Source organism: Erythrolamprus reginae, chromosome 1 (genome assembly GCF_031021105.1).
Source record: "Erythrolamprus reginae isolate rEryReg1 chromosome 1, rEryReg1.hap1, whole genome shotgun sequence".
NCBI lineage: Eukaryota > Metazoa > Chordata > Lepidosauria > Squamata > Dipsadidae > Erythrolamprus > Erythrolamprus reginae.
Genome location: NC_091950.1, coordinates 292,503,895 through 292,515,798, shown reverse-complemented (window position 1 = coordinate 292,515,798; position 11,904 = coordinate 292,503,895). Strand labels below are relative to the sequence as shown.

Sequence of the window (11,904 nt, the reverse complement as noted above, 5' to 3'; positions counted from 1 at the left end):
TCCTTCCTTCCTTCCTTCCTTCCTTCCTTCCTACCTTCCTTCCTTCCTTCCTTCCTTCCTTCCATCCTTCCTTCCTTCCTTCCTTCCTTTATTTATTTTCCAGTTTTCAAATCTGGTTTCCTAAACGGGCTGATCTTTTGCCTTCAGCAGAACAGTATAGTAAAAAAAGCTAGCGACTGCTTTGGCCTGGTATAGGCTGCCCCAACTACAAAGCTACACCTTGGGCGCTCTCCTTTCCGCACCCTCCCCAATGTCAGGATCTGCATCTCTAGCTCGCTTCAAGGGCGAAGGGTGAAATGCACATGAAAGCGGTCCTGGGTTTTACTTCCAGGCAAAGATGTTTACCAGGCACTTTGTTGTTTGTTATGTACATTGAGAGCTTATGTACCGGGGACTAATTCCTTGTCTGTCCAATCACACTTGGCCAATAAAGAATTCTATTCTCTAATTCTGTTGTGATCCAGGTGGAGAAGTATACCGGCTATCTTATAGAGGCGCTGCCTAAACCCTACTGAAATTAAGTCGCCATCTATAAAGAAGCGTGTGGATGTGAGACTCCAAGTCAGCCAAATTTGATGCACGGGGACTCGCCTTACAGATAACCCGTCCAGGGCAAATTAAACTGCAAAAAAAGGGGGCCTTCTATTCTGGCTCGCCTCTCTCCTTGTCTTCTAACCGAATCGGGAGGATAGTCGAGAAAGGGTCCCAAACCTTAACCGCGGCCAGAGATGCTCAGATTCGGAGAAATGAAAACGGTACCAAGTTAAAAACAAAGAACTTAAAAAGCGACGGAAAAAGCCCGAGGGGTGTCCCTGCCCCAGATCGTAAATGCATATTTTTTGGAGGGTGGGTTGGGGATGGGATGGGGAGGAAACTGCGGTCCTTGTGGAATGACAACGACACCAACGCTTTGTGAACCGAGACTGTGCTAGATAGAAATTGCTCTTCGTTTTTCATGCAGAGCCCGTCGCCCTGTGCTATTAAAAACAAAACAAAAAAACACCACCACTTCATTTACATATTCACTTATCACTTGGCCCAGAAATGTAAACATGAACCCCGACAACTTAGGATGGGGAGAAGAAGATTTATAAAGGGAAGAGGAGCGGTTCCTGTTTGAACTGGTCAAAACACCACAAAAAATCCCTTTCTTTAGACTTCTGTCACACACACACACACACACACACACACACTTATATATACTTATACTGTATTTATATAGAGAGACATATATAGAATAGAATATATATTCTATTATAATATTATAATATTTTATGTGTGTGTGTGTTTGTATATATATACACACACACAGAGATAAAAAAAATAAAGGGAACACTCAAATAACACATCCTAGATCTGAATGAATGAAATGTTCTCATTGAATATTTCATTTGCACTACTATTCCATTTGCACAACAACATGTGAAATTGACTGTCAATCAGTGTTGCTTCCTAAGTGGACAGCTTGATTTCACAGAAGTTTGATTTACTTGGAGTTATATTGTGTTTTTAAGCATTCCCTTTATTTTTTTGAGCAGTTAATGTGTGTGTGTGTGTATATTCTATTATAATATATTCTATTATTATATATATAAGATATAGTGTATATAGATATGGGAGAGGATTAGATGAACACACACATTCCATTATTCCTAATAACTTTTAATTCAGGGAGTACCCCTCCCCGCCACCTAATATGGGTTCAGGACTGGCTCAATCACTAACTATTCTTTGCCAAAATAACTGATGGTGGGAATGATAATATAATAACAACACGCATCTACTTTTCCTCTCGTCTTCATCACAAACTTCTCCAAGCCTTTCTTTTGATTCCGATTGCTCTTTGCTTTTCTTCCCCAAGCCCCACTTTTAAGGTAGGGGCGCATTCCCAGCTAACTAAGTGACCTTCTCAATGACTTTCAGCTTCAACTTCGCAACCCCTGGCTGCCCCCTTACCCTCCTCCTCCAAAAACAAGCGAGAGGGGAATTAAGCTCTGGGAACCGAGAAGCAACCGGCTGCTTTTGCTCTTCCAAAAACCCCTGTTCAAAAAAAGTTCAACCGCCCGAGCTGGTGTTTTTTTCCTTAAAAAAAAACAACACACCCCACTTTTCGCCCGGCTCACTTTGATTATAGTTACTGCCGTTGGCTGAGAGAGGCAAGTTTCCCACCAAAGCGACGCTGCTGTCAAAAAGACGTGAAAACGGGTGGGGGGTTGGGGGTTGGGAGGAAATCGCAAAAGCCGAAAGAACCGCGGTTGAAGGGGGTGGGAAGTGGGGTGGGGTGTGTCTCCTTTTTTCCTGGGCAAGTCCACCCCCTCCCAAGCCCCGTTGCGGCTCTCCATAGAGCGCTCAAGAGAAAGGCGGACGCAGATGGAGATAAAGGCCCTTTCCTTAAAGGCAAAGAAGTTCCTGGGAGACTTCAAGCTTTGGCGGCTGCCTTTGGACAAGGGGGTGCGGGGTGGGGAGGCCTTTTCAGGAGAAGCTCTCCCCCTCCTCCTCCCCTCCCTGCAGCCCGACCCTTCCCTGCTCTGTTTCCCCAACTGGCAACAGACGGGGGACTGTCCTGCTGAGACCTAGCGGGAAGGAATCCACGCGTGCACGGGCTGGCGCGCGCGGGGGATGCTGGAGCGCGTGTGTTTTAAGCAAATTCGCCTCCCCCCCCCCCTTTGCAAAGCCAGAGCTCCAGACGCGCGAGATGAAAGCTCACCTGGGTTCGTGGCATGAGATTCCACGTCCCCTCGCGCCACCATTCCCCCCCCCCCCGCGCCCCCTAGTCGGTATTCCTCTCTTCCCCTCCCTCCCCATCCGTCCGGTTCGCCTTTGGCAAGAAGAGCTGCAAGAGAGGCCGCTCGGGTGTCCTGCAGAGGGCAGAGGCTGCCCAGTTTTTTCCCTGCTTCGGATGCCCACCCGCCTTCGCTGGTATTTTCTCTCTCTCTCTCTTTGGTTCAATGCAAACAACTCGGCGAGCTATTGACCAAAAGGACATTCAATCCATACCCGGCTTAAACATTTTTACCCATCAGCGTATCTGCGGTCGCAGAACACTCCTTCTTGCTGTCACTTCGCTTCCAGACAATTGATAAGATCATTTAGCTGAATCTGTTTGGGACGCGTGTAATATTGACTAGGAGTTAGAAAAGATGATTAAATCTAATAAGCCTTGGGAACTCCCGTTAAAGGAGGGTGGGGGGGAAAGAGAGAAATAGGGAGGGAGAGGGAGGAAAGGGATCTGGAAATAGGAAAGAAGGAAGGAAGGAAAGAAGGAAGGAAGGAAGGAATGAGGGAGGGAGGGAGGGAGGGGGGAAAGAAGGAAAGGAGGAAGGGAGGAAGGAAGGGGAAGGGAAGGAGGGAGGGGAGGGAGGAGGAAGGAAGGAAGGAAAGCAGGAAGAAGGAAGGAAAGCAGGAAGGAAGGGGAAGGGAAGGAGGGGGGAGGGGAGGGGGGAGGAAGGACGGAAGGAAAGCAGGAAGAAGGAAGGAAAGCAGGAAGGAAGGAAGGGGAAGGGAAGGAGGGGGGAGGGGAGGGAGGAGGAAGGACGGAAGGAATGAAGGGAAGCAGGAAGGAAGAAGGAAAGCAGGAAGGAAGGAAAGAAGGAAAGAAGGGGAAGGGAGGGAGGAAAGAAGGAAAGAAAAGAAATAAAAGGAGTTAACAAGGACCAGAGACCCGCTGTAGGAAAGGCGAAATCCAGACATTCACACAGGTACACCCGCAAAACCGGGTCTGCTCCTCGATCCAAGGTACCAGGCAGCAGGATTCTCCCTGTTTCTTCTGCCTCTTTGCAAGCGGCCCTTTGTGCTCACCCCAGCCCTCGAAGGCGCACTAACAACGGCCAGAAGCAAAGCCGGGCCTGATTCTGTCGGGGGGGGGGGAGTCCTACCACTCTACACTCAGGTCCTCGACAGACACACCACGCTCCCACTGCTGGGAAAGGAAATCTCCTGGGCCGGAAAAGGCAGCTTTAAAAAGTGGCACCAAACCCAGATATCTGCCGCACCTTGGACAAACCCTCCTGTATACCGTAGTCTCAAAGACAGGGGATGGGAGGCCGGCAAAAGGATCCCAAGCACAACATATTTGCTGTGCTCCGTCCGTCTCCTCTCTCAAGAAAGGCAGACGGACAGAAATAACAGTTTAGTAATAAAAAATAATGAGAGAGAAAGAGAGACCCTGCCTGCAATCACTTTTGACAGAAGTTTTTGTTCTCCTGAGAGAGAGAATGTGAACTTCTTCCACCTAAAACTGGATATGAGTGAAGACTCACAGCTGAATGCAAACATTTTAAAAATAGATGTATGCAGACAAGAGAGAGGGGGGGGGAGAAGGGGGGGGATAGAGAAGTTGCATTGTATCTGTTATGATAAAGAACACCAAACTGTACTCTTGTGAGCTCTCTCCAACAGTCATTATTTCAAAACCTGCACCTCTAAAGGCTTCCACCTCCTATCAAAAGCCACTAACCTCCTGTCCCAAATGGCGCAACCTCTGAATATCATTATTTTTCCCCCCAGTGAGAATTACTGCTTACCATATATGCTAGATGTCCGAATTCTCCATATCTCTGTCCCTGAGAAATGTTCAAGGCATGCAATCATACCCATTGTGCTGCCTACCCATGGTATACAGGCAGGCCCAAGCTTCAAAAATCAACTTAAATCTAAATTTGCAGGCCTACATTCTTGCTGCTTTAAGCCAACTAGCATCACTACCCTACCAAAAGGAGAAAAATCTGCCTTATCCATTATTCCAAAATGCCATGAAATAAAGCGAATAGGGATGGGAGCCATTTCAACAGAAATAACTATTTACTATTCCTCTTGAGAGAAGGAAGTGTACACACATACACACACAAACACACTATTTTGTCACACAATACCCCCTCCTCACAGCAAATAATAAAGGACATGCCAATAAGTCGAAGAAACTATAAAGGTCTTGTGTATTTCTGTTTTATGTAGATAATAAAATATTACTTTAACATAAATATATAAGGATCTCTGCGCTTTTATTTTTCCCCATGAGCACATCCAAATGTACCAAAAAACCAAAGTATTTCTTTAAAGAGACTGAACCAAAAAAAAATATACATCCCATATAGAATTTATGTTTTTTTTTGTTTACCTATTCATTTAAAGCTACAGGAAAAAAAACAAAACAGTTTCCAGAACCTGTTTGCTTTAGAAGAAATAAATATACATTGAGGCAGGCCACTGAAAAATGATATGAAAATATTTCCCTGGGTAGCATTTAAAAAGAAAAAGAGGAAAAAAATAGACAAAGGAAACATTTCAACTATTTCTGCATTTCAAAGGACAAATATTAAACATATATACAGAGTGGTAAGGTTCGCTTGGTAACTTTTTTTTTTTAAATTATCTTTAGGTAAATCTTACCAAGAGTTAAGAGGGTCTACCTTCTCCAAACTCTTTCTTCTGACCTTACCCAGGTATTAATAAGTGTTACTGTCCCCCTGCTGTCACTTTTTCCTCCCCGACCTGAATACCAATAGATAAGGAGTTTGTCTCCATCTTATAATCAACAGCAGCCACAATAGTCTCAAAAAGAAACCAGTACCCACATTGTTTGGATGGTAGGAGGGGGTGAATCCCTACAATGTGAACTTAAAGACTGCCCAGAAAGCTACATTTGTCTTCTGAGGAAACAAATCCAGTGTCAGACTGAGGCTTAGAGCAACCCTCGGAGGCCAAAATATTCTGAAATCCAACTGACCTAACCCAAGTTTGATCTGTTAAAGTTCTCCAAGGGGAGATTCAGATGGCCTCAAAATTTTGAATAATTTCATCAGGCAAACTTTTGTTGTTGTAAAAATTATTAAAAAACAAAGTTACACAGACACCCCCCCCCCCGTTTTTTGTGCTGAGTAGTTGTTTCGGGATGAATTACGATCACAGTTTCAATGGTTACCCTCTAATATGGAATATAATACACAATTTCAAGGCCTTTCCTTTCCTTAGCTCTCCCCTCTCTAAAGCCTCCTGCCTTCGTGTTTTGGTTCGTTTTGGGGGAAAGTGAACCATTTCCACCAAGTCAATGTACCCATTAAAACCATGAACCCAGAGGGACGAATTGGGGGAGGGGGAGTCATTTGGGTTGTGTTTTGTTTAAAATTCTCACTCCATTTAAATCTCTTCCGAAAAATAAGGTAGAGTTAAAGCTGGTTTCCCCCCCCTTCCCATTTACATTAAAACTGATAACGCCAGGCATAATTTGGGATGCTAAACCCAAGAGGGGAATTTCCCCCACCTGCGAGAGGCCTCCAGCAACCTTAAGGCTCAGACCGCCTCCTCATCTATGCCCTTGACTTTGAAAGCAAACCTTTCACAGTCATTTTTTTAAAAAAAAAATTGGAAATCAGTCCCACATATGCCTGGCTCCCTTTATCAGCCTGAACGCCTCCTATTTTCAAGGGGACAAATTCTATCCAAAGGAATCGCGCTTTTGATAGAATCTCTCTCTGTCTCTCTCTCCTTCCCTTGAAGTCAAACCTCCCCCTTGAGATGAATGGCTCTAGGGTGAGTTTTCTTTTCTTTTGTTTTGTTTCTCTCTCCCCCCTACCCCGCCATGGATGCAATTCTTCCCAACTCAACAGTGTTAGCTCGGGAGGTGGAAGCCAGCCCCATTGAAAGTGGGCATCCCTTAGGTCAGTGTTTCCCAACCTTGGCAACTTGAAGATATCTGGCTGGGGAATTCTGGGAGTTGAAGTCCAGATATCTTCAAGTTGCCAAGGTTGGGAAACACTGCCTTAGGGTTTTTTGTTTTGTTTTTTAAAACTTTGATAAAGCAAATCAAAGGGAAATGTACCTTAGGATCACAGAGCTGCTCCTCTGAGCTTTGTTACTTTGATCAGCGAGGTTTCCCCTCTCCCCCTCCTCCCCAATGAAGGGTTTTTGCCTTCAGGGGCTTCCCCGATCTTCCTTTCACACTGAAAAGCAGATGTCACTTTCGCTGTCCTAAGATTCATGTAGGGCTGGGTATGCATGGCGTATAGGGACCTTTCTCTCACCCACACCCCACAGCTTCACTTCTTCTACCCCATTGTTAGAGTCCTCTCCCCAAAGTGCCCCTTTCTGGTGGGAAAAACTGCCAGAGTTTTCTACGGTCCACTCCATCCCCCTCCCCATAACTTTTGGATCAATTAAGTGTGGCTTCACCAACTGCTATCTTAAAAGAGAAGGTGTCTCTCATCAACGCTTCATTTCCAATAGAGCGCTATTGGCCATGCTTGCCCAAGTTAACATCCAGAGAGGTTGGCCGAGGACAGCAAGGGCATGCTGGCTGGGATTAATGGGGCTGTAGCTGGAGAACCCTACCAACTTGGGAGAAGGAGGCCTAAGGGTAAAATCTTCACTCCCCCTCTTTCTTTCCCAATTCTCACATGCCAACTATGGGCGATCTCCGCTGCTTGAATCATTTCAGAACCACATTTCTGGGAAGTAGCTGTTACTTATCCCCCTCCCCACCTTTTTTCCTCCTTCTCTTCTTCTACTTCCTACCGGTTTTCACAAGGTTAAACAAGCTCCGCTCTCCCCGTCCCCCTAAAGACAGGCTAAAAGGCGGCAGAAAGAGCAAAACTAAAGTTGACTTCCACCAAAGGTGGTCCCTCAAACTTTGAGACGCCCACCACCCAAAGGAAAGGCCAGCTCCACAGGGATGCCACCTACTCTGGGCCAGGTAGAAAATGCAAATCATCCCTCCCTCCCTCCCTCCTTCCCCTCCTTGCCAATGAGAGAGAGAGAGATGAATAATGGGCAGACGTCCATTTCCAGCAGCACAAATTTGTCAGCCTGGCCTTCCTAAGCCCTCGTTCTTACCTCCGCGTTTGCCTGCATCCCACCCTCCGGGGAAAAAAACCCCAAAAACACCCGAAACCAAAAAGTGTTGGAGGTGAACCTGCCTTAGATCCTTCAAGGATCGGGCTGCTAAGTCAAGCCCTACGATCCTTTTCGCTTCCCCTCTGATTTAAGAACCTCTGGAGTGGGCTATGCCTGGCTGCCGGGCAAAGAGAGGTGGGGGAGAATAGAGGGAGAGAAAGAGAGAGAGGGAGCGGGAGAGAGGAAGAGGAAGAGCGGGAAGGAAAGGGAGGGAGAGAGAAGGAGGTAGGGGGGAGAGAGAAGGAGGGAGAGAGAGAGAGAAGGAGGAATGGAGAGAGAGAAGGAAGAAGGGAGAAAGAGAGAAGGAGGAAGGGAGAGAGAGAGAGAGAGAGAGAGAGAGTTCGAACTGCGAGGCAGCGGGTGGAAGGAAGCGTCCGGCACCCTCTCCCCTCTTCTCACCCCCCCCTCCGTATACTCACTGCACTCCATTGCCAGGTTACTCGCCTGCAAAGGTCAAAACACACCCTCATTCATTACCCACTTCGCTACCGTTTCAAGCATAGTTCAGTGCGGTCGCCTTCCTTCCTGTTCTGTTTTGTGTTTTGCTTTTTTTTTTTGTCTGCTTTTTCGCTGTTTTAAAAGGGGAGGGAAACAATCAAAAAAGGATCGGAGGAGTCGGGTCAGAGGGAAGAGGCCTGGTGGGCCCCCCGGCCCCTTCCTCCTCCTCCTCCTCCGCCCCGGGCGGAGTTCACTGCACAGGAGTCTGTACCCCATGGTGCGGCGGCGGCGTGTCCCTGCTGGCCCCATACACGTCCTCGGCTCCCGGCAGAGCCCCTCCCGGGGGAGTCATGCGTTTCTCTTTCTGTCTCCTGTTACAAAACCACACGCGGACCACCTCCTTCTCGAGCTGGAGGCTGTCCGCCAGTGAGGTGATTTCCTGGGCGGAGGGCTTGGGGCACTTGAGGAAATGGCTCTCGAGGGCGCCCTTGACGCTCACCTCGATGGAGGTGCGCTTTTTCCGCTTGCGCCCCTGCGCCGCGATCTTGTCTATGCTGGTGGGGCTGCCCGACGAGGAGTCCGCCTCCTCCAGCCACTTGTTCAACAAAGGCTTCAACTTGCACATGTTCTTGAAGCTCAGCTGGAGCGCCTCGAAGCGGCAGATGGTGGTCTGCGAGAAGACGTTGCCGTAGAGGGTGCCCAGGGCCAAGCCCACGTCCGCTTGGGTAAATCCCAGTTTGATCCGGCGCTGCTTGAACTGCTTGGCGAACTGCTCCAGGTCGTCCGAGGTCGGCGTGTCCTCGTCCGAGTGCGCCTCGTGGTGGTGATGGTGCGGCGGAGGCGGAGGCGGAGGAGGCTGGCCCCCGTGCGGGTGGAGGTGCGGGTGCTGGGGCTGCTGCGAGAGGTGATCCGGGTGGTGAGGAGGGGGAGGCTGCTGCTGCTGCTGCTGCTGCGGAGGCGGCGGGGGCGGAGGCGGCTCGTCGTGGGCATCCCGCAGGCTGTGGTGGTGCATGCCCGGCTGGCCCGAGCCCAGCATCCCGTTGACGGTGAAGCCCGGCGGTTGCGCGTAAAGCAAGCCGCCTTGGCCGCCCCCGTTGGCCGCGGCCATGCCGGGCGGCAGGTGAGCCGAGCCGCCGGTCCTCCAAGCCACGGCGGCGGCCACGGCGGCGGCGTGGTGGCTCCCGGCGTGGTGGACCAAGTGCGGGGGTCTGCCTTGCTGGTGATGCTGCTGCTGCTGCTGCTGCTGCGCCTGCTGAAGCTCGTCGCCCCGGCCGCCGGCCTGCACCACCGAGGGCTTGATGTCCTGCTGGCCCAGCGGGCTGGGGGACCACGGCGAGTCCCCGCCGTTGCCTCCGCCGCCTCCACCTCCGCCGCCTCCTCCTCCGCCGCCTCCCCCGCCGCCGCCGCCGTGGGACAGCGCCGTGATCCACTGGTGAGCGTGGCTGAGCGGGTGCCCGTTGGTCTGCAGCGCGTAGTCCGCCTGCACCAGAGCCTGGGCGTCTCGGTAGCCGGCGCCCGGCTGCATGCTCCCCGGCGGCTCGGCGTGCACCATGGGCGAGCTGGAGGTAAGCAGGCTGTAGTGGTTAGACGCTGTGGTCGCCATGACTCTCCGAGCCGGACTGAGGGCTCCGCTTAAAGGAGCCGCGCATTTGACAGCTACTTTTTCGCCTCGGGCTCCTCTCGCCCGCTCGCTTCCCCCGCAAAGTCCGCTTTGGCAGAGCCCACTGCAAAGGCACGCGTCCCTTTCTCCCTCCCTCCCTCCGGCCCCCATTGGCTCCCTGCGCTTTGATTTACGTGGAGACCTCTAGCAACCGGCTCAGGGGGAGCCTCCCATTGGCCCCGGCCCTGGTGCTGACACCACGCCTCCAACACAGCGTCTCTCTCTCTTTCCCTCTCTCTCTCTCTCCATCTCTTTGTAATCAAACTCTAAGGAGGGAGAGAAGGAAGGAGCGCACGCACGTGTGGGGGGGAGTGGGGAAGGAAAAGGCAAAGAAAGAGAGGGGGGAGAAGAAACAGATGAACAAGCACCGAGAAAGCAGAAGGAGCCGCTCAGTCGCTCTTGGCCACCTGCGCTGCGCCCCGGTGGGTAGGGGAACCAGATGAGCCTCAGCCCTCTATGCAAAGCCGTGGAAAACTCAAAGCCGCCTCTCTCTCTCTCTCCCTCCCCCCCCCTTTGCAGGGGAAGGGCAAAACAGCAGTCAAAGTGCTCCAGAGGGGCCGGAGAGGAGAGGGGTGCCCCAGTTTTGCTTAATGGCCAACTTGGTAGAACTCTTCCCTCCGGCCTCATTTCTCTTAGGGCATCTCCTCTCCTCCCGCAAAGACGCGGAAGGCTAAGGGGCAGCGGGAGAGGGAGTTAAAGAGAAGTGTCAAAGCCATTCGATGGGTGGAAAGCAATGCTTGCTGCAGGGCTGGGCTGCTAGTATCCCTTTCCCCACGCTTTCCTTGGAGAGTCCCGATGGCTTGGGGGACTTGGCCTCTAACGGAGGTACCTTCTCGGTTGGCAAGACAGGCTTCACTTTGAGCGAGACTTTTCTCTCGCCAACTTTGCGCCGCATTTTCAGGAGCGGGATTCGCCTGTCAGCGCTGCTAAGAAATACAGACAACGCTCTCCCCGCTGGCTTGGAAGCGAGGCTGGTTACTATCAGTGGGACCCTAAACATAAGAACATAAGACCCTGATAGTAACCAGCCTCGTTTCCAAGCGTAGAAGCGCCGCTAGTCTTCAAAGAAGTGCTTGAAGTGGCAATGCAGTCCAGCGCCGAGGGCTTTCCTGCTACCTCCTCTTCCCCCTCCCTCCCTCCTTCCAAGCACGTCTCTATGGGTCTTGGCGCCCCATAATCCAAGAGAAACCTGCTCCTCATTGTCCGCGATGGATAAGGATAGGAAAGATGGGGCGGGAGGGGGAGGGAAGGGTCTCCAAAGTGTCCCAGCAGCAGGTGCTCGCTGGAGAACAAAACTTAGAATTTGCAGGCTTAGCCCTGCGCTTAAAGCGCAGAGGCGAACCTAAAAAGGCGACGATTGTGTGCGGAAGGTTCTCGCTCCCGGGAGACCACCGGCGACTTTACAGTCCAGCCACTTTTCTTTCTTTCACAAAGGCGGCGTGTTGTTCCTGCAGGAGCTTAGGGGCAGGGAAAGCGAAGCAGCCTGATCTAATGCTGCCCCCTCCGCGTCCTTGATTAAATCCATTTATGACTTAAGTCTTTCGTCCGGGTTGGGGGTGGTGTTTGAGGTGGGCGGCCAATAGCTGGGCCCGTCTGCTTACTAAAAGATCCTCCAAACCAACCCTCTTCGTTTCCAATAGAAGGCTACGGGCTTTGCAGAGGTCAAACGGGTGCTTAACTCGAATGGAACCTCCCATTGTTCTGAGAAGTCTGCCCCAGACATTTCCTTCCAATGAGGCTCTGTCCGCGGTTGCACCCGCTGTCCTATCTCCTGCTTCCAGCCAAGGAGAAACGCCGCTTTGTTGTGCTAACCACATACTGGCTCCGGGTCAGGCTACGCTCCAGTATTCCCTGGTATTGAAAGGCCCTGCCAAGACAGGCGGCAGAATTTACGAGCACCACAAGCTAGGAGCAGCTTC

General features: G+C 50.9%; 1 protein-coding gene across 1 annotated transcript; it reads right to left on the bottom strand.

Annotated features, from left to right (window-relative positions):
• Positions 1-8,549: 8,549 nt before the first annotated feature.
• On the bottom strand, positions 8,550-9,928 carry POU3F2 (POU class 3 homeobox 2). Its single transcript, XM_070739290.1, has one exon. It carries the CDS (start codon positions 9,926-9,928, stop codon positions 8,576-8,578), a length of 1,353 nt encoding a protein of 450 aa, XP_070595391.1. The 3' UTR covers positions 8,550-8,575.
• Between the last annotated feature and the right edge of the window lie 1,976 nt (positions 9,929-11,904).